Source organism: Anser cygnoides, chromosome 2 (genome assembly GCF_040182565.1).
Source record: "Anser cygnoides isolate HZ-2024a breed goose chromosome 2, Taihu_goose_T2T_genome, whole genome shotgun sequence".
Lineage (NCBI taxonomy): Eukaryota > Metazoa > Chordata > Aves > Anseriformes > Anatidae > Anser > Anser cygnoides.
In genome coordinates this window covers 9,681,487-9,704,226 of record NC_089874.1, presented here as the reverse complement: position 1 = coordinate 9,704,226, position 22,740 = coordinate 9,681,487, and the positions used below count along the sequence as shown (strand labels likewise).

The 22,740-nt window shown below is 43.2% G+C and overlaps 1 protein-coding gene across 1 annotated transcript; it reads right to left on the bottom strand.

The window, feature by feature from the left end:
• Positions 1-8,135: 8,135 nt before the first annotated feature.
• NOM1 (nucleolar protein with MIF4G domain 1) lies at positions 8,136-22,269 on the bottom strand. Its single transcript, XM_013185732.3, is given in 12 exon segments — positions 8,136-9,159; positions 10,290-10,399; positions 11,233-11,364; positions 11,719-11,851; positions 15,376-15,497; positions 15,986-16,153; positions 17,394-17,504; positions 18,008-18,331; positions 19,261-19,456; positions 20,409-20,533; positions 21,360-22,236; positions 22,238-22,269. Coding segments are annotated over 12 exon segments (2,493 nt in total). The 5' UTR covers positions 22,255-22,269; the 3' UTR covers positions 8,136-8,981.
• Positions 22,270-22,740: the final 471 nt, after the last annotated feature.

The following is a 22,740-nucleotide window of genomic DNA, read 5'->3' as shown; positions in this document are numbered from 1 at the left end:
GTCGTGTTGCGGGCTCGGGTTTAAATCGGTAACGCGGTGTCCTTTCGTTCACAGGCCGCGGGGTTTGGAGAACTTAAAGAGAGAAGGGAAAAAGAAGGGGAAAAAAGGATGGGAAGGGGGCTTGTGAACTTCCACGCTGGTGGCTGCGGCTGCATCTGCCCTGGGGGGGGGACGGCTGCGGCTCCCCCGCCCCTAAAGCCGCCGGCGCGTCCCGCTGTCACCTCTCTCTGCCCCTGAAAAGAGCCGAAACAAGGCAATCCCCGTCGTTATCCCCAAAATAATCACCATAAGAATAATTAAGGGCGAGCTGAGGTCACCTTCCCAAAAAAAAAAAAAAAAAGATCTCTCCTTAGCCACTAATTTCCGATTAAATCCCGCTAATTAAAGTGGCCGGCATGCGCCGTCGGGCCAGGATGCGCGGAGGTGTGTGTCCAGACGTGAGAAATCGCCTTGCAGGGCGCAGGCAGCCGGTCCTGGGCTCCGTATCAAAGCCCTACCGGTGTTTTGTGTCTGTCTCAATAAAATTAATCTCTTTAAAGCCCGGCCTCTCACAAGAATACCTTCAGTGTTCCAGACTACAAGGGCAAATATGTTTTTCAGATTCTGTTTTTATGGACGGATTAAAGTTTATTTTCCATAATAGGGCACCTAATAAAACTCATAAAGCTCTGTCAGTCTTACAGCTGGTGGCCTCATTTAACACTTTCACTTCGTAAATCATTTTACAGCTTACCAGGTGTTTCCAAAACCGAGAGGAGAGGGGGGGCCGCGAAGAGAGCAAGGAGGGGGGAAGGAGAAATTAAGCTCGCTGAAAATACAGCTCGGGTCCCTTCACGGTGGGTGCGTTTGTGCTGTCGTTTGGAAGGGCTTCAAAGAAGGTGTCGATCCTAACAGGGGAGAAAATCCCTTTAATCAGGCTTTCCCACGGTCTTTTGAAGTGTCGAGGTTCACGTGCGGCATGGGGAAGGTTCACAGCGATGGATAGAGCCTGGTAATGGGTGCTGTGCTCTGGCAGCTGGACCCAATGTGTGCCCAGATGGGCTCGGCAGCATTGCTGCTGGTGGTGTTGGTGCTGGTGGTGCTGGTGCTGGCGGTGGTGGTGCTGGTGGTACTGGTAGTGATGATGGTGGTGGTAGTGCTGGTGGTGATGATGGTTGTGGTGGTGCTGGTAGTGGTGGTGGCAGTGATGATGGTGCTGCTGGTGGTGATGGTGGTAGTGCTGGTGCTAGTGGTGATGATGGTGGTGGTGGTGCTAGTGATGGTGGTGCTGGTGGTGGTGATAGTATGATGGTGGTGATGATGGTGGTGATGATGTGGTGGTGGTAGTGATGGTGCTGCTGGTGCTGGTGGTGGCAGTGCTGGTGCTGCTGATGGTGGTGGTGGTGGTAGCGATGGTAGTGGTAGTGCTGGTGGTGCTGGTGCTGATGGTGGTGGTGGTGGTGCTGGTCCTGATGGTGGCGGCAGTGGTGGTGGTTGTGATGGTCATGGTAGTGGTGGTGGTGATGGTGATGTTGGTGCTGGTGTCCTCAGCACTGTCAGGGCCAGTGTGGCTTTAATCCATCCCCCGGCTGGAACTGCAGCAGGCAGTCTGTGCACAAGGAGGCCCTTTGGCGTTTTGTTGCCACACTTGAGGAGAGGTAAGCACCACCTTGGGTGGACATTTTCCTTGGAAAAAAACGTGGTTTCAGCATGGATGTCATTAACCAGCAATTCCAAGAGCATTAAGTGGGAAAACAAAAGAACCAAAATCGGAGCCATATGCTTGAGGTAAACCTGTGAAAAGTCTTTCAAATGGGAACCCATAAAAATATAATCCCCCTCAAACTCTCCACGAAACTTTTGGGGATGAAATACTTCACTAGCAGAGAGCCTGTGGATTATTTCTGAAGTCCAAACTCTCACATGCACCCACAGCTAATGGATTAAGTCAAATTTTCCTCCAGGGCTCAGGAGGGCCCCGTCCCCCAGCCCGGCCTCCTGCCGAGCCCCTTCCCCTTTACGCCAGTAGGGCCACAATGAGGGGGCTGTGCCCCAGGTCAGAGGATCCCAGCCTGGAGCCTCTTCTTTTTTCATTTGGCTTTCCCTTCGTGTGCTGTGGGTGCCGGGATAGCTCCACAGTGCTTCAAATGTGAGAGCAGAAATATTAATTTTTAGATCCTGAGGTGTACCTCGCTCCTGTGCCATGTGAGGTGCTTTGTGGTCAGAGGTCTGGGTCCCCAGCAGGGAACGGGTGGTGGAGGAGACAAGGCTGTGGTGTGGAATGACCAAATTACAGTCCTTCTGCCCCAAAATGCCAGGTTACAGTCCTCCAGCCCCCAAATGCCAAACTACAGGCCTTCTGCCCCAAAATGCCTGTTCAAGGCTGGCCACTGAACGTTGCTCTGAGAGCTCCTTGGTGCCCATGGTACAGCAGTCTGACTTTTGCTTATGTTTTTTTACCAGTGTTCAGGTGATCAGGATCAGAGCTAAGGTGTATTGGGGTTGTCCTGGACTCGACTTGGGTGTTTTTGCCTTTTCTGGGACTTTTTGATTTCCCTTTTTTTCCAAGAGAAGCAGGGGGCTGTGTATGCATGGTGCTTCCAAAAGAGCTCAGGCCCAGGGGGTGTTCACTACCCCCTGCCCTGAGCACTGGAGAGCTTTTGGCTGAAGTCCCAGGGCCTCCTTGCATGGAAATGGAATCACCATTTAGGATTTAGGAGGCCAGAGTGGTCTTGTAGTGATTTTCCTCTGATCGCAAACTGTTATCAAGATTTGGCTTTCAGCTTCCTTTTGGAAAATAAACTGCTGGAACTGAACTAAAAAACAGGTTTTGCTGAACTAAATCTACCTGAGAGTGGTCTCTGAAATCAGCAGCTAACAGGAGCGATGACCCTTCTGCACTGCAAGGCCCAGCAGAGCCAGTGGCTTGCCACAAATTGTGTAGCTGGGAGGCTCAGCCTCATTTTACTGCTTGCAGGACATGTGCAAGCCAATCACAATTTTCCTCTAATTAATTCATTATTTAAAATTATTGTCCTCAAGACCTGTGTTAATGTCCTTGGCCAGCTTTTGGCAGGGTGGAAGCCCCTGGTGGAGATGGAGAAGCTCCGTCCCTATCCAGCCCCGCGGCTGCCACTTCCCTAAATACAAATTAAGGCAGCCAGCACAGATTTTAACCTGAGGATGAGGCACAGGGATGATCCTAATGTGGAACAACATCTCAGGGTATAGGGTGGGATGTCCATCGCTGGGTATCACTGGCTGCCCTCTCTGGGGAAACCAGCCCTGGGGACCCGTTTCTGCCGTGTGATCGCGGCTGGCGGAGCACAGAGGGCTGCACAGGCCATCTACTGACTCGTTCCGGACTTAAACATGATGAATCTATAAAGCACGCATTGCTCTAGCAGCTAGGTGCAATTTTAGAAATGTTAATGAGTAATTACATAAAGGTTGTCCACAGTCAGTGATGTTAATCACTGTTCTTTTGCCAGGGATAATTAAGATGGCAATCCAGCAGCGTAAGCCAGCGCTTCCTGCTGTCTCTGTTGCCTCTTTCTCTCTTCCCAGCTCCCTGCTCCTGCAGGGATTTTCTTGCCTTCCCTCCCTCCTCCCATGCTGTCAGCCCCCATCTTCTCCTAAGGGCCTGCTTGATGGAGGCCAGGGCATTTTTAAGGCACCTCTGAGCATCCCACATGTTCTTGTCAGGGTGAGCTGAGGGTGTGGGGAGAGGCCGATTTGGGTGATGGGAGGCATGGAGCTGCTGCCTCCATGGTCCTGCCCAGAGCATCACGGCACTGAGCTCCATTTATATGGTTTGTTATAATAAAACCTATGAATTCATCCACATTTTTTCACTCTTCAGCCCATATTCAGGTGCTGTTCAGTGTACGGCAGGTTCTATGTGATGGAAAGCCCATGGCAGGGGGTTTTAGAGGAGGAGGGAGCGGGGATCACAGAGACATGTTAGATGGAAAGGCCAGCCTGGGTGTGCAGAGCTGGGGCTGGACCATGCAGCAGCTGCAGGCAGTGAGCTGGTAGCACCCTGAAAAAGGTTTTCTCTTCCGTTGACTTCTGAGCTGTCCAGAGAGAATATCTGTCATGCTACAGATCCTCATGGGTACAGTTTGCTTGGGATAGGAGGGAGGAAGCTCTTTTCTCAGCTAGAAAATGACAAACCGCTTGAAATAGCCACTCCTTGACTCTTCCAGAAATTCCTCTTTATACATCGAGAGCTTACGTCTGAGCATCAATTTTAGCAGCTGAGGAATAGGGGATAACATTGAAAAAGCTTACTGTGCCTCAGAGGGCTCTCCATCAGCCTGCGGGCAATGCTTCACATTCACATCTGCTTTTTATGCCCTTGTGTGCTAATTTGTGCTGCACAGTACCTGTGTAGTCTTTGGTGTAACAAAAATTGGTGACAGACCAGCAGGTTTAGCTACATCTTCATCTGAACAAAGCATTTCTGTAGGGAAGTTTGAAAAGCGAACACCATCTAGTCAATGCTTTAAGGCTGAACTGAACTACAGGTTAAGAAAAAAAAATCCATCCAGGGTCGAAGGCTTCGGCCAAGGAGGAGAGACGATTTTGTGCATAAAATGCAAGCCTAGAAAAGGAGAGCAGGATGACTTTCTCCCCTCAAGGCGTCATTGAGACTTCTCATCTCTTCTGCTATAAACACTCTGAGCTTCATCCCCTGGCCATACCTGAAAGGCTGCTACCACAGAGGAGCTCGCTGCCCCCTGAAATACCCCTGGTACTTCATGCCTGCACACCCCAGGGAGGTTTGAGGATACTTTTACCATCCTAACACTAAAAGGTCCGTAATGGATGTTTAATGACAACTGCCATGCCTGGAAATCTGTCAGAGTTGGGACTGAAACAACCATTTCTTGCTACTGACAGAAAACCTTAAAAGAACTGCTTGTACAGGGTCTCTCCACAATTTTACTGTGTAGCTCTCCTTCTAGCGACATCAGGTTTGTCATTTTTGAATGCACTCACGTTAAAGTTGTCCATTCACATGCTGCTTTTGGTGCGTGAACTGCTTTGTCCAAGCCCACAAGTTTTAAGAACGGTTTGGTGCCAGCTGGCTCTTCCTAAATTTCTTCTTGATAGCTGCTCATTTCATTTCCTTAAAGTGCTGTTAGGGAAGCGATATCCGATTCTGCATTGTATGTGCATCTAAATCAGGGGAAGGCTCCTGTAATTCACAGACTTCTCAAGCAGGGCTGCAGCTTGTCCCGGCCCTGGTGATAGCGCAGCTGTTTTTTGGGGGCAGCTGCGATGTGCACGCCCGCGGGCCTCCCGGTGAAGTAAGCTTTACTGGAGGCAAGTTTCCTCCAGGAGATGAAATCACGAGAAGCGGCATCTGGTAAAAGAGTCACATCTCTACCTACAATTTCCTGACACGGGTCCAACCCCACAATGTCTTTAGGTAGATGCGCTCCGCCACGCCTTTGGAAAAGCGACCCTGCGGATCGGATTGTCTCATGGAAATAAAAGCTTAAAACTGCCTCATCTGATTTAGGAAAAGGTCAAGAGCTGCTTCCCATGCACGGGGGACCTGACAAGGCACTGAGCTGCTGCTACGCTCACTGCAACGAGACACCCGAGCACGGGAGCCGAAACTTGTGTGTACAAAGCCGAAAGCACCGTCCTGCACGTTTGGCACCGCGCTGCTCCCAGGCTGGGCCCGCTGGCGTGCAGGGCTCACCCGCAGCACGACGCAAACCAAACGATGCCAGATGTGCTCTGAGCACGGCATCGAGTTGCACACCTTCACGGCGGGGCAGAGCCGCTCGCATTTGCTCTTTCAGAGCGCCACCGATACCAGCTCGTCCTCCCCGGTGCGAGGGACGGGGGAAAAAGGGGAAGTTAAAAAGCCCTGCAGAAACTTGGACCGTTCAGGTGCGGCGCTAAAACCCTGCCAAAAAGGACTCGCGTATGATTTATCAGCATCACACTCCGGCCAAAGCGAAAAACCAGACTTCACTGCCCCGTTAATTTTGATACAAAAACCAGAGAAAGTTAAAAACAGCATTGGTCAGCTTAAAGGAAAACAAAAATTGAAATGGCGATAATAGCTATGGGGGGACACTACTGCTTAGCTTAAATCTTCTGCTGTATGGCTAAAAAAATAAGTCAGGCATCCAGCTTGTTGTTAAAAATATCTAAACAAATCCCCCGGTACTTCCCCCCAGCTTGTCACGTGTAAGGATCAGTGCTGTAACCGTAGCTGCTTGGTTTTCCAGGGTAGGGTGTTTTTATCAATTCAGAGCCCTTTTCTGCTCCTGAAGCACTAACCCCCCAGCCACGTTATGGAAGGATTTTGGACACTTAAAGTAGCATCTTTCATATTAGATATATCCGGGAACGTTTCTTAGTTTTGACTTAGGCTCGCAGGAAGAGGTCTCTACAAGCCTGTGGATGAGCATGCACGTAAATAGTAAACTGTGCCCTGCCTCCCACTGCTGCCAGCAGAAGTTCAGCCAGTCGGACCACAGACAAAAAATGTCAAGAATGGCTGTGCCCAAGGGTCACGCGTCCACATTCATCCTGAAATCATCCCATTTCTATCTGATGCTTATTCCCTCCCTGAATCGCAGTGACATTGCGTGACTTACTCCACATCTCCCCCCAGTAATTGTCCTTGCGCCACGACTACGGCACCGTGGACTGGCAGCGCCTTTTGGCTGCTTTCCACAGAAAGTCAGTTTTTCAAAAAAAAAATTTATGTTTATGCATAAATATGACAAATGCAAAAGCTGCAGGCAGGTAAAATCCGCTTCCTCCAGAAACAAAGCAATAACTGTAATAATTGACTGTAAGTTGGAACAAAACGTGCTGTTTGGAATAAATAATAATGCAAGGCAGTTTTTAAAAAAATAGCAATTGTAATTTTAGACTGTAAGGTTAAAACCGTCTCCTCTAATTGCACAGCAACACCTGCATTGCACTGCCTCAGGCAGCTGCAGCAAGTGAATGGACTCAGACCCATAAAACACTAGGCAGTATTTCCATGGGCAGAGCACGGTCAATTCTGATCAGCAAAGCACTCAAACCAGGCACTGACAAGCCTGCTGCACTGAATTTAAGGAAGATGTCTCAAGACTTGTCTTTAAAAACAAAGTTCTTCAACCTCCCGGTTGGAGCAACATGTTTCGGTTTATGTTATTAAACCACAAGCACATTGAAATGCTGGGTCTCCCTCAATCCCTGCAAAAAAGGTAATTATGTGGCTGCTGCAGTCCAGGGGGAGTGATTGTTACTCACCTAGATCCCGCAGTTCCACAGCAGCCGGAATTTCTAGAGGCTTGTACAGATTTTATCCCAAATCCAGCCACCAAATCTAAGCCAGGAGGTTTGGTGTGGTTTGTAAAGGCTCTGTTCATACACACTCTCCACATTGTGACTTTTGTGTCACAGTCCAACAAAATAGTGTTGCTTCTGTTAATTCGTATGGAATTTAAAAAAATGTAATGCAGCATTTTTCTACTGCCATCTGTTGCATGCAAGATCCAACTGAGCAAAAATGTCCGGTTTTGTAGGCTTAAAGCTGCCAGTGGTCTGAAAGAGGCAAACGAACGCATCTTGCTTTGTTCATTTGTTAGCAATCTCCGTGTGTTAGTTACGTGCAAGCATAACCTGGTTTTTGACACTGGGTCTCTCAGATCCCAGGATACGTTTGTTCCCTGCAACTTGCCCTCCCCAAAAGAGGAAAGGCCTGAGAAACAACTCCCTTGCTGATGGGAGAAACACTCCTCTTAGTGGAAGCGTTACTCATATCAAGTATTCTGTATTCAACTACGATTAAAATAAACCAACAAAGCCTCACACATCTTGGCCAGCTCTTTTGCTGCAGAACTCAAAATCTTCTGGTGGATGCTTTCTGGAAATCATTTTTCCCCAACAAGGCCAGATACAAAGATGGAGAATAGATCAGGTGATATCACATGCAATTAAGAGGCACCATAACTGATTGGATTACTGACCACCAGAGGTCAAGCCTGATTGTAGAAATAAGGCTGGTATCCCTAGTACAGACAGTTTATGTAGATGCAGTACATACTGCAAACTAGGATGTGCCCCCACACATTTGCGGTCACTCCCTTGCTGGCTACCCAGATAGAATAAAGACAACCCAAAGAGCAAAATCCTTTAGGAAATCCCACTTTAATATGTAGTTGTAAGGTGACAGAAGAAACTGAGTGTTATACAAAGAATGTACACGATTTTTTAAGACAGCTGAATGGGAAATGAAAGCAAATCCTTAGAGAAGGTACTCTAAGTATTCTTACTAAAAGACTGATATTGATATTCTTTATGCCTAGAAAATCTAATTAGCGCAGACGTTAAGCCTAATAATTCCAATTTTAAAGCTGAATAAAAAGTTAAAATAGCATAAAACTCTACTGTGATCTTTAAACCCAACATAATTGGGCAAAGTCAGATCTTCAAGTCTTTTTATTATAACAATTCACAGAATTAGCTGAGAAATTCAACACTTTAAGAAAAAAGTTGATCTCTTCCAAAACTGACTCACCAGTACTTACGCCATCTAGTGGCCCATTCCTTCAGGCAAGCGCACTGATGAGTTATTAAAAGCCTTTGGTTAAGGCTGTTTCTTTAAAAGAAGTGGTCAGTTTTCTGCAATTATTTTAAATGAGAGGCTGGAATATACAATGCTGAACATTTCTACTGACTGGAGTATGATAGAAGAGAAATTCAACCTCTTCTCCAGATTCTAATCTGCATGAAGTAACCAACCTTAAAGGGACACGTCAAAAAACCAAACATTTTCCCTTTCGTCAGAAGGGCCTTGTATCACCTTTGATTAAACTTGTAACTAGTACACTAAGCAGAGTAACTGTTTCCATCAAAAAAAAGGATCCTTTCCAGTAACAAGGCTCCCCTCATTCCCAATTATTTGGGTCTGAAAGACTTAACGTCTTGCATTTTCATGCAAACCTAGTTTTAACGTGTTTTATTTGAGAAACAGACTATAGTTTGAATTTGGATTCTTTTGCTTGCAAAGCCCTGCTTGCTAGTTCAACTCTTTCTTTTAATAGGCTAGCTTCTTCATCACTCTTTTGGACTTGTACATTTTTCAGTAGGAAGTGGGTAAGGAAAAGTTTCAAGCCTTCCCGCAGTGTTCCCAGTCTGGGGTTGTCAGATATCCTGTAAAAACAGACAGAAAAACAGTATTAGACTTCTACTGTTTCAAAAGTTATGTTTTTTTTTTTTCTTCAAATAGAGATGTTAAAAAAAAAAAATCAACTTACAAAAGGTGCTTTTCCAAAAAGGCTTTCAAATTAACAGCATGTTTACATTGATTTGGCAAACAGCCCATACATACTCAACATACAATTGGTCCTCAGCAATAAAATGAAATATTAGAATACTAAACTTGTTTTACAGAAACAATTGCATTACAGAAAAGAAAAACCAAGGCAAACACAATGTTTTAACTTCCTTGTGTTACAGCATAATGGCTGAAACAACATTCCCCCCCCCCCCCCCCCCAGCTTTATGTGACATTGCAAGTACAGTATAACCTTCTTCCTGGAGTAAGTTGCAAATTACAGCTGTCTCCACGACAACTGGAACACTGGAACTCAATTTTACATGGGTCACAAGAAACCCAAACTGTATGGGTATGAATCCAATGAACTGTGTAATACTTCATAGATCAAGGATGTTTACAGACACATTTATCACTTGTAGGGGATTAAGCAAAACAGAAGTGTCAGAACAACATTTTAGCACCTTCAATGAAACTGATGTCTTTTGATCACTGTGAAGAAGTATTTAAAAAAACCAAGTTCCTTGTCCATTGTATAAAACCAAGACTTTCCATACAGTATTGGCTTAAAAAAATGAAAACAAAACCCACAAACCTCTCTCACAGCAATGTAGAAAGAAAAAAGGAAAAAGTACTAAAGCAATCTACCAGCAAAGACTGCTTGGAGACCAAACCTCACTGCACACAGATGGTAAAGCAGTAAGGAATGCAGGTAATTACAGAGCTCTGCTCATGAAAATCCTAAATGATACACCAACTATCTGAAAGCCTTATGTTGTATATTATACTTTGCACAGCTGTATCTAGATCAGAACCTGTACTAACAAACAAATGCTACACGCCTGCTGGCCCCCCCCCACCTTCCCCCAACAGAGCTTGCTTTTTAATGGATGGATGTCTGGTATCTGGAGAAGGCAGTGTGCAATTGCAAACAAATAAGCAGACTTCTTATCTTTATAAATTACTATAAATGAAGTATACTCTGGAGATCTCTCCTATCACTTACCTCCCAAAAATATCACCAACATCTTCAGCATCTGTTTTGACTAACAGCATGCTTAATACTTGTCGCAAGAAATGGACTTTGGGTTTATCTAGTTCACTGAATTCAATTACCTGGTTTTAGAATAGACAGAATTAGATTGGACTCCCATATATACCAAGTCTGAAGTTATGCACAGAAAAATTAGTTGAGAACACTGCCTCCATAAAGCCAATCAATAAGGAAGCATTGAAGTTTCTAAGGAATAACCTGTCCAGTTGCACCAGAATACAAAGACATAATTATTCAACTAGATAAATACTTCAAAAGTACAATCTAAGACAATCCAGAATATTGCCTGTTTAACACACTTCAATTATTCTTTTAAGTAAGTTCTATGGACTTCTTATTGTGAAATTTAAGCCCCCCAGGAATTTTTTTTTTTCTGGTCTAATAAAAAAAACATCAACTAAAACGCATGGTACCAAACTCACTAACAAAATCTGCTAATAAAAGGGACCTCAGTTCCAAACTGAGATGTTCTAAAGAAAACAGCAGTCATAAACTGTTCTTTATCTAGAATTGAACAGGGCATCCAAACCATTGAAATCCCTATAGATATAATGGGGTTTTTCACTAACACTGCCTCTGGTAACACGAGAGATCCAAATCACCTGCTCCGAGGCAGTTTTTCTTTGTTTGGGAGCAACACTGCTACTGTACAAGGACGTTTCTACACTGTGTTCTCCAGGATTTCTGTATGCTTGCATCACCCCAGGCCCCCTTTTCCCCAAAGGATAGCATTACTATAGTCCATGAGATTAATCTGGTAATTTTAGAACAAGTTTCAGCTTTGTTCATGACAATGAACAGGTAAAGCACCAGATAAGTACATACCGCTAACAATACACGTTTTCCACAGAACTTGCACAAGTAAGAACACATTTTGAAAAGAAAATACACCAACCTTGAGAACTGAAAGCGGCAATGATTTTGTCCTTAGCAAGTGAACCAACAGTGACACCAAATTGGTGATGGCAGATGCTGACAGATTTCCTAAATCTTTGATTTTGTCCCAAATACTAAACTGAAATGTCACCTAGATGTCAAAGGAAAAAAAAAAAAAACTACAAGTCAAGGGATTGTTTAAGTAAGAAATTACAAAACCTTTTCACCTTCTATTCGTTGTGTGCCCCATTAATCAGGAGATGTTTGATCAGATGGTTCAAGTCCTTTTAAACGTGTGAAACAGAAAAAAGCAATGTTCTGCAGAAGTTACTTAGCGTCAGATCTGAGCAGGAAACAGAGTATACCTTACTGAATGCACAGGTATACCAGGAGAATCTTTCCTCAGGACCATGAGATGTAAACACGCACACATCTACTCTCAGGTGTTTGGTAGTTGTCTTTCTAACCGTAATGGGACTAAAAGTAGAAATGTGTTTTTCTTTACCTGAAATCGTCTTTCATATTCACAAAACTTGCCAGCCAAAAATGCGTAGAAGGGGTTATACGTCTTCTCCTGTAAGCAGCAATAAAGGATAACATGAACAATTTCTCTCTCCTGCTGGTCTTTCAGTCCAAGCCTAGAATTTAGAGAAGAGAATAAAAATAGTAAGGAAAATTCGTCACTAGGTAAGAGCTAAAGCAGTCAATATTTTTAATGCCTTAAAAAAAAACACATTCAATTCTGGTTGTCAGAAGTTCTTAAAGTCCTTAAAACACTGAATGGCATCAAAAAGACTGTAGGCTAAATCAGCATCCTGGTACAGCAATATGGAAATGCTACAGCATTATCAGTGTTAGAGAAGTGGCTGCAAAAATATGACCACAATAGATGGAGGCAGAACGACACAAGTATAATTACTGCCTGGAGAGGGAGAAATAGCCCACTCCATGTTTGCAGCTTTCCACAAAGTAAGACAGAGGAGACAAGCCTGTAATCACGGAGTCTTGTCATTATCTGTGCCTTTGAAAGCAGCACTACCGCAGCAAGCACTACAACTTGGAGTACTAACACAGAGGATGAACACTGAGACAAGAACTGCTTGGACAACAAAACAGACCACCACCACCTGAAGACAACAGTATCAATACGTACTTATGCTGGCTGTCTCCCAGCATAAAGGCCAAGGACTGAACAGCCTTCCCATTTGAACATTTGACCACTCAAAAATAGGGCCGAGGCACTTTGGCGAGGAACGGTAACTAACTCACAACGCACCTGTTCTGTGAATAATATGATTTAGCTTCCAGGGCTGTCAGATGCTTGGCAGCATTAAAACCAATTAAAATGAAGAATGCTTAATATTACAATCTGCAAAATGTCAAACAAAATTATTTTCATTGCTTCAAGCTCAAGTTTCATACGGCATTGGTATAACTCTAATGTATTTTCTAACAAAGTTTGACCCCACTGGAACTTGCTCTACAGTCTTGAGAGTACAGCTTGTCATAGCTTGAGTCTAACGTCCGCTGATTGTACACCCTTCCAGACATCTGCCATTGCATTTGATCATAGACACGTACTAGAGAAAATACTGTCACTCAGCCAAGAAACAGAACGTAAGGTTTTACAATAGGAAAGTCTGGGATGATTTCTAGGTTGACTGCTAATGAATGGAGAAAACTTCAGTCTGGTTCCCCAAAAGAAAACAGCACTCTAAGTGCTCTGGTCTGCGATATCATTCACTGCTCTCCCATCAGCCAAGGTCTATCTGAGTTTGTCACAGAGCAACAAAAGTTTGTTCAGAAAACATACGTAAGTTGTCAGCTACCTGGCATGTATCTAATAGATGACTTGTGAAGTTACATTGCAGTCACTAATTTGGTGCACGCCCTTTTTCCTTGCTCATCATCACTTGTAACGTAACTTATTTTGGAAATACTCACGTTGCCAGACAGTTGTAACCAAGTAAAGCAGCATTTGATATTCAGTTTTTTTCTTACCTTCAATTCTTCACAGACCTAGCACTATTTTCTCTTTTCAGACCTGATATTCCTAAACAACTAAAATGTAAGTGTTGGGATTGTCTTTCGCTGCTGAACTTCACCATAATTCTGTACAGATTACATAAGCCTGGTAACTTTAGCTAAAGAAGCTGCAAGCACCTCACCTAATAAATCATTCCTGAGGTACAATACTCCCAGGGACTCGCATGTCTTGATCAAATTAAAAGTTTCCCTCCAAATACAGGGTAAGTGCCTCTGAAGCAGGTTATTTCTCACCAGCAGAAGCCTGCCTCCAAGTAGGTTAGTTATCATCAGCTGGAGCCCAAGATTATCACTGGCTTTAGACCAAAAAAAGCAACATTCAGTACCACCTATTAAAAGTCAATTCAAACGAGTATAGTAGGTGCAATCCCATACTCACTATCTGGAATTACACAACACACTACAACGGGATACCTAAGCCTTCTACCCGTTTCAATTTTTGTGAGATGTGAAGTTTCTCAAGTTCTTCATCTCCACGAAACTGCTTAAAAAATTGCTGGCCCAAACTGGCCAAAGGGATGTCCCACACCACACGGCACCGTGCTGAACAATAAATACGGGGAGTTGACCAGGGAGGGGAGTGGGGGACGACACTGCCACGGCTCAGGGTCTGGCTGGGCATCGGTCAGCAGGCAGTGACTAACTGCACTGTGTGTCAGGTTGCCCAGAGAAGCTGCGGATGCCCCATCCCTGGAGGCGTTCAAGACCAGGTTGGATGGGGCCCTGGACAACCTGATCTAGCGGGTGGCATCCCTGCCCATGGCTGGAGGTTGGAACTGGATGGTGTTTAAGGTCCCTTCCAACCTGAGCCATTCTTTGACTTACTTTTCCCAAAAGGAGGAGAATGACAAGCAAACTATAACAGGCTGGGTTTAAAATGGTTAAAATTACCATTTAACCACAACTCAACTCTGCCAGAGATGTAGCAGCAGATGAATCAACAAGCACAACTGAAGTACATCTTTATGCTCTTCCTCAAGAGTCTGACATCAAACATATGAATATAAACTCCCATACACTCTGGAAAGCATGTTTGCATTAAAGTTAATTCCTTCACTGACTAGTCTGTGTACTTTCCTTTATACTCTGCCAGATGTGGGCAGATTTTAGAGTCCTCTTCTCTCTGCATTTGCCGCATAAAAATCAGAATCAACACGCAGCAGGCAATCTGCAGACACAGTTTTTCTGCCAAGCCTGTATGTATATAGATTTGTATACTAGTTTAAATAGCACAGATGAGAGTCAAGGATCAATTTGCAAATTGAGCCACCAGGCCTTGGCAAGAACTGCAGCAGCAGCAGCTAATTTCTTTTAATTGAACAGGCCATATTAAGATATTGGAATGACTCCATCACAGTCTTAAATCCAAGCTGTGTTTTGCAGAAGTGGCATTTAATCAAACATTAGTTGACTTTATTACGGAGTCTGTTTTGGTTTGGTTAGCAAATTAAATAATTGCATGCCATCAGGGTAAAAACAATTCCTTTGAATTACAAGGCTGCAACAGGAAAGTTCAGACCTGATCTCTCTCCTCCCAATTACTAGAGACTTGCAATTAATATTCTGACAAACACAAAGAATAACTTTTGAGCTCTTCCCTGACCACATACTCTTCTAAAGAGAAGTTTGCCAAGTGTTGAGGAAACCGGTCTTAACATGATATGGGACCCTGGAGCAAGTCCAAAGCTAATAAATTCTGCAGGAGAGAAACCGAGGTGCTAGAACGCTACCAGGTCCTGCAAGAATGGACAGAGACACGCAAGGTGGCAAGAATTAAAAGAAGCAAGCCTGCAAGAGACTGGGAGACACATCTTCAATACAAAAACATATAGGCTCCTTAAATCAAAGGATGCTGTAAATAACAGTTCCAGGCTTAAATGACAATAACAGAGGCTGCTTTTTTCCTCTGGCTGCCAGTCAGTTCTGCCTGACCCCTAGTAGTCCTTACATCAGGGATTTGGTCCCCCTCATACCTTTACACACCATCCTCACGTGGATCCTAGTTACACACTTGGATCCCATTTCAACTAAACGGTGAGACCAGCAATGTTATTCTTCCTTCCCAGCTATCACTATTTTTAGTTCTGGGCTTTCTTCTGACCTAGTCAGTACTTACTTCAGAAGCTTTTCAAAGGCATCCAGGAAATCTTCACTTGTCATCAATACACAAAAAATACTTCTCCTGATATCAGTGTTCATTCTCTGCTTACGAGCAAGCTCCATTATCTTTGAACTCACCTGAAAAAAAAATGAACAAACTTGAAGAGAGCTATTTCTGTGCAGCCTCTAATACGACCATTAATAAAAACCACCAGTAAACTGTGAAGCATGAATCCAGAGGTCCTGAACTTTTGTCCAATAAAGGCACAGGCATCATCAGGAGCTTTTTCAATTAGGGAAACCTAGTTTAATTGTGCCAATTATCTTTAAGAAGTGCTTTCCTAATGCATGTGACCACAACCATCTCAAACTACTTTACACTTGCATAGGATAAGAAAAAAAACTATATCATAATATTATGATAATAGCTCTTTTGAAGGGCATGAGTCCAATATTTTGAAAATTTTAATATCCGATCTTACAATGCGAAAGCTTCGTCTTACAGAAGTCCACCACGGTTTTTTTTGGTGGCTCTTAAATGAGCTTATTCATCTACATCAACAACCTTCAAAAGATTGCGGACAACAATTAAACTTATTAGCTCTATTAGTCCCATTTGGATTTACCTTCCCAATGTGCAGTTTTTGCTGAGTCTTGCTGTTTGTATTATCAATCATTGGTGCTCCGCTCCAGGATGACCCGATGATCCACCAGCGACCAACCTTATCAGCATTGAGGAGCGATTCCAAGGAGACACGGAGCTGAGTTTCTTTTCCGGAACTACTGCTGTGAACCTTGAATAACAGCATAGTAAGTAGCAACAGATCTTTATTTTTTTTTTTTTTAATATATTTAATTACTTAGAATTACTTTTAAACAAATACTTTAAACAAATACAGGTAAGTTGATCTCTATAAAGATCTTCAAGTTTCTTTCCCACAACCATTTCTTTCAGGCAGTAACCTGAGAATAATTTACAGATTTTTCCATTTGCTCCAATTTCTCAAATAGATCAAGTTCATCAAATCTGTGCTTAGAAACTTGTATTACTTTTTTTTTTTTAAAATCATCAATAAAAAGATAGCCATCTTCCACTCAAAATTCAATTACAATATAGATTTGATGACAACATTTTAAGATGCTCCAATTAGTTTCCAATCTGGTCATGATTTTCCAATTGCACATTTATGATCAAATGGAATGACAAACTGCCAGAAGTTCTGTACAATTCAAACTAAATGTATAAAACTCTTCAAACAAAATAAAAATTTTGAACTGAAGAGTCTAGAAGTGTACTAAGAGACTTGTGAAAAACTGAGAGGAAATTCTACAGAGCTAGGTTACCTATCATTGCTGATTTGCACATGCTGGACTTAAAAGTTTCTGAAAAATAACACGTTGCAGATGCATACAGTATAGAATTAGATTTAAATATTGTGAAAATTAATTAGCTCTCCAAAGAGACAAATATTTTCATGCATTTTATACTGGATTGTTCTAGACAGCACCGATAAAGCTCCCAAAAAAGAGAACAATAAAAAAAACAAAACACCTATGCATTTTAAGAAGTGCTGGACTTCCAAAATAGTTCTGGTGAACTTTCAAACAGGTGCCTGCATTTAAAATGTATGGAAAAAGTAAACTTGTCATGATGACTCATTCCATCTGCACAATCATTAAACATTCCACAATCTCTCTGTCAAATACAGGACTTTGCCTCAAACCCTTTGGCTACATATTACGTCCCTTCCCAGACTGTTCTGCAGAAGGTTGGTTGATGCCTGGCTAAATTTAAACATGTGAAATTATCAAGTACTACTATCTAAGAAGTAATTTTTGTCCACAAGAGCATCAGACTGTTAAATGAAAGTCTTTTTAAATATATATATACATATATATGTATCTATCTATATATATATAGATAAAATTTATGTATTATATTAGCATATAATATACCATCAAGCTGACATAAAGCAGAGTTGATTATTTGTAGTGTAAGAACAGCTATACTGCATATGTCAAGAAAATTCTCACCAGGGTTCTTTGCAATTTGCGGAGTTTTTCAACTGGTTCAGGATCATAACCGGGAATCTTACGCATGTCATTATTCCTCAGTGCCAACATAGTCTCTAGCATAAAACGAACCTATCAGGAAAAGAAATATTTATGTGGATTATATGCTGCAAGTTTAATACATAAAGTAGAAAGGGTAATTTCAAAGTACTAATCTGTGAGAATAATCAACTCATCTGGCAATGTACACTGAAAGTTAGAGTACATGAATACAAATACAGAGAAGGATGTTTACTCTAACTCCTATTGTATTCCTGTTCAAGCTTCAGTTCAAAGCCTTATCTGCTAAACGCCAGCCCCCAGTGACCACTTTTTGAAGTGTAAAAAGTATGAAACAGAAGAATTATTCATTGCATAGTATACGTGACAGCTCTAGTTACCCCAGTTGCAAGCATTTTGGTGTCTGTGTCCCAAGAACTAATGGAGAAAGACAAGAAGAAAATAAGTAACTGAATGCAGCGACTGAACTCTAATGAACTCTAGAACCTAGAGTATAATGGAAAACATTTTGGTAAATATACACACGTACGCAAGCAATGTTGATTCAGAAAAGAAAATCCGTAATATACACATACCCTAGTCTGATCCTTAAAATTCTTCTCTGCTGTGTGTGCTTTGCTCTGGGCTTCACTGATCAGGTCCTTCAAAGCCAATGCGTCATCTTTTCTTAAGGAAAAGCCCACGTTTTTCAGAAGAAACAAAATCAGCTCAATCTCTTTTTCAGTGAAAGTGCTAACAAGCTTCTTCAGAATATCAAAGATCAGCAGGGAATGAACTACGTGGAAGTTATACAGATGGGCAATCAAGGCAAGCAGATTTTCACATTCTTTCCCTTCAGCATCACTTTTAGAGAGTTCATCAAATTTCTTCACCACAGCTTCCAAAAAGTGAGCACCGACCTGGCAAAAGTTCCATTAAGGAAAAAATAACAATTCAGCAGTTAATCATTAGCAGATTTTAAAGACAACTGTAAAATAATCATTTTTGAGGCACTGCCATTATTAATTTTAAATATTGTTATTCCTCTCAACAAAAAGGGATGTACTATGTGTACATGTACAAATAGTACCTCGTTTGTGCCATATTTTCTTAAAGAATGTTAGTTATATGAATATGCCATCCAGTTGCCTTTTGAAGTCTGTGCAAATGTTATGAAATTACAGCACGCATATCAAAATTTGTTTACACAATTTTCATGAACACCTTTTCCCAGCTGTCAAGCTAGCATGCTGTTACTGCTAGTCATTTATCCAGTAAAAGCTGCATGTCCAAAACTAAATGCATCGTCGAGTTTACCATTCCAGAACAAAATACTTAAAGTGTGGGGCAGTAAAATCACAACACACCAAGTTTTCACAGTTGCTGAGCATGAGACTAGGCTGATTTTAAAGTGGAAACAAGACTTAGCTGTTTGTCAGAGATACAGTTGGGAAAAAATCCTGGAATTCCTGCATTTATGAAGTGTAAACTAATGGTAAAGACTGGAATGAAAAAGCATACCAAAATATAGGTAGGTAAAGAACAAATTACTGGTAAGGTTCAAACAAGACACCCACACCATTATTACAGTAGTAATATTAGCCTTTTTTTTTTTAATTGGAAACCGGAAATTTTATAAGTGACCAGCATTAATTTACAAAGTAATTAGTCAGATAAAGCAACTCAGTCCTGTTCACTTGTGAACAGCAAACAAATAAGCTACAAAGAGTTCAACTATCGACTGAAATATGCTATTTAGTGACATATAATCAGAAGTTAAAAGGCAATCAAGAAAAACACTCCCCAATATATATTATTAAACAAAATTAATCCCAGTCACAAAAATTACCTCAATTCCTACTGTATGATGAAGAATGCTGACCAAAAGCACATGCTCCATCATCAGTCTTGCAGGCATGGCAACTGCAGTAACACAAGCATTCATAAGAATATCTGTTAGAGTTTCATTCATGTCCTTTCTACTGTTGGCCATGTAGAGCTCTTCCAGCTGTCCACTAATGGAGGACAAATTTGGTTCACTCAGCCTATTGAGAAAAAAAATCCAATGTTCACTGTTTTGCCTCTTTGCATAGTTCCACAATTTTCAATTTATCCAACATACAACCTGTTCGTAAGCCAAGCTAGCTCTTTTAAAAAGAATAAAGATGAATGAAAGGAACCTTCGGTATTTTACCGAGTTCACTAAAATAAAAATGAAACTCCAGAACATTTTTTTTTGAAAGCATTTACATGTAGGAGCAGATTAGCAGCAATATTTACAAAACACTGTCAATGTCCCTACTGTCATATTGAACAGCCTTATTAAAAAATTGTTCCTGTTCAGTATTAACTATGGCACACCACAGTCTTGGGAAAAACTAAGTACAAAACCACTTCATACTTCCGTAACATATCAGGTATAGCAAATTCTAAATAACTAAAACTGTATTCTGTAGTCTGCATTTTACAGATAACAGATAAAAGAAAGTATCAACAGATTTCTTATTTTAAGGGTACTCTAAAATTAAAAGCACATGGAAGTGTTAATTACTTTTTCTGGTCTTCAGTGCTTTAAGCTATAAAGTAATTTAAAGTTGCTCTTCCTTCACTACAGTGTTAGAGGAAATTTAACTTTATTTAATTTATAAAAAACATGCTAAGGGGAATATAGCAGGGTTCTCACACTGCAATTTTATTTTTTTCCAATAGGCATACTCCAACTGACACTTAAGAGAATTATTGCTAGCATTTGCAGGCAATAGCCATGTGGAATTCAGCCCAATCTTAAATTTATTTTCCATTTTTTTCAACTTCTTTAACTACCAACTTTGAAGAATTTCTATCAACAAAGATAATTATTATTAAGGATAGCAGACATGACTGCCAACTTAAATCCAGTTTGAAAAGACAAAAGTCACATCCATGCCACTTTTCTTTGAATGATGATCACTGTCACATAGAACCAGAAAGATTAATTACGTGTCCTCATTACATTACCTATTAATGAGACCATTCACCATTTTCTTCAGTCTTCCCAATTCTTCTCTTTTCTTGTCATCTAGTGTCTCCTGAGCTTTTCTCACTTGAGGGGGAACGTACTTTGCAGCACTGTGATTATGATCCTTGCCAAGAAAACAACAGAATAGCAAATGAGACTACCATTTTAAATACTTAAGTATTTTAAATAAACACATACATTTCTATTTAAGATGAATAGATCACTCTTTTACTTAAACATACATTCCACTGTCCAACAACTAATGCCAAGGGAACAACTTCATTCAGAAACAACACCAACATACAAGTTACTGCTTATGATCAACTTGACAGCAGCAAAAAAAATCCCCTCTCCCCTTCACGTGAAATTTCATTTAAGTTATTAAAACTGATATATTGAATCTTTGTTTTATCCTGGTAGACAACAGAAGCCTGGACAGGTGAAAGCCTCAGGTGCAGGGGTACTAACAGCATAGCTTGGTGCCATGTGACTAAATGATCTGTTTGGCTTCCTCTTCTTCATTTTGCTACAAAGCCTATTACAGGCAGAACCTCTGGGATCATCTGGGAGAAGAAACACTCCCATTCCCAGCTGATACTCATTTTTAACATAAACTCTTTATGGTCTTAGTGGAAAGGCTTAATCTGGATCTTCTAGAACTGAGACAGTCACACTTCTTTGTTCCTTTTATTTGCTAATCTTGTACATACAAACAAGGCTTTGTGCTTCAGGGTGCAACCTCCTACCATACCCTCCACACGTGTTTGTTCCTAGGACTTGGCAAACCTCAGAAGCCAACACCTGCTAGACCCAGCGCTGTTTTCACCCACGTTCCACATGCTCGTTAGAGAGCAAACACTTTGCAGAGGTGATGTAAAGTTTTTTTTGCATTCATGTTGCAACAGGTGCTTTGAGAAGCAAGTTTGTGCTATTTCAGACAAACGCCCTACCTCCTCTTCCTCCTCCGGGTCCGGGGGCTCGCTTGCCTCTGGCTCACCCTCGGGGGCCGAGCTCCCATCGCTCTCCCACTGTTCTTCCACATCTTCCCCTTCGGAGGCGTCAGAGGCGTCCTCGAGCTCTTCATCCTCCTCCGGGGCCTCCTCCTCATCTTCCTCCTCGTCTTCCTCCGGTGCCTCCTTGCTCGCCCTGGGCTCCGGTGCCTCCTCCCAATCGCTGTCCTTGCAAAGCTCGGCGAGGCCGGCGCCGGAGCCCAGGACTCCCAGCACGTAGTCCAGCCCGTCCCGCACGAAGCTCTGGGGCAGCTCCTCCGCCCCGGTGTTCCCTTTCTTCTTGCGGCGCTTGTTGAGCCCCAGCCGCCGCTCCAGCCGCCGAATCTCCTTCTCCTCCTCCTCGTTGGCCTCCAGCAGGGCCCGTTTTCGCGACCAAGAGGTGGCGGCCGGCAGAGGGGCCGGCAGCGGCGGCCGCACCGCCTTCTGCTGCCGCGGCGGCTCCGGACGCTGCTTTACAGCGGCTGAAGGCGACGCCGGGACTTTGGGGCTGGCGACAGGAGCCGGCCGGGCAGGTGCAGCGGGGGCTTCCCCCGTCTCCCCGCGTCGGAGGAGGCGGCGGCGGCTCCTCTTGAGCCTCCGCTTCTCCTTCCTCAAGTCCCGGCGGCTCTTTCGGCTCGCTCTCTCCGACCCTACCGACGCGGTCAGCGGTGGCTGGTCTCCGGCTGCCTTCACGAACTCCTGCACCGCCAGCCGCAGCCGATCCAGCTTCCCCCCGCCGCGGCGAGCCCGGCCGGCCGCTGCTCCCCGCTTCTTCATCCTCCCCTCAGCCACGCCGCGCCGGGGCGCCGCCATCTTGTGGAAGAGCCGCGCTCCCCTTCCGCCGCGCGGCCGCCATTTCGCGCAGCAGCGCCCTCTGCTGCCTCGGCGCCCCGGGGCGGCCGGCAGCCCCGCTCGAAGCTCGTGCTGAAGCTGCTAAACCCGGAGAAACTCTCCCGTTTTTCGTGTTTAAGAAACTATCAGGGTTGATCTTAGCATTACAAAAGGGGGTGGAATAATTTCTTCCCCATAAAGGCTCTTCGATAAACTGCTAATGCCTCATGATGCCACAGCAGCCCAGAGACCGCAGTGCCCCTGGGCACTTCTCCACCTGCCTTGTCCCCAGTTTTAAACCATTTCCTACACTGCCAAACACCAATATTTCTTACCGAGTATGCCCAAAACAGCATCGCTGTCAGCTGCTAATATTTCCCTCCATGGCAATGCTTGGGACACAGTGATGTTGCTCCTGGGGGCTGGTGGCCTGAGCCGTGGGGACAGCATCCACACAGTTCTGCCAGGCCAGTGTGCACAATAGATGAAAATTTATCTGTCATTTCTGTGG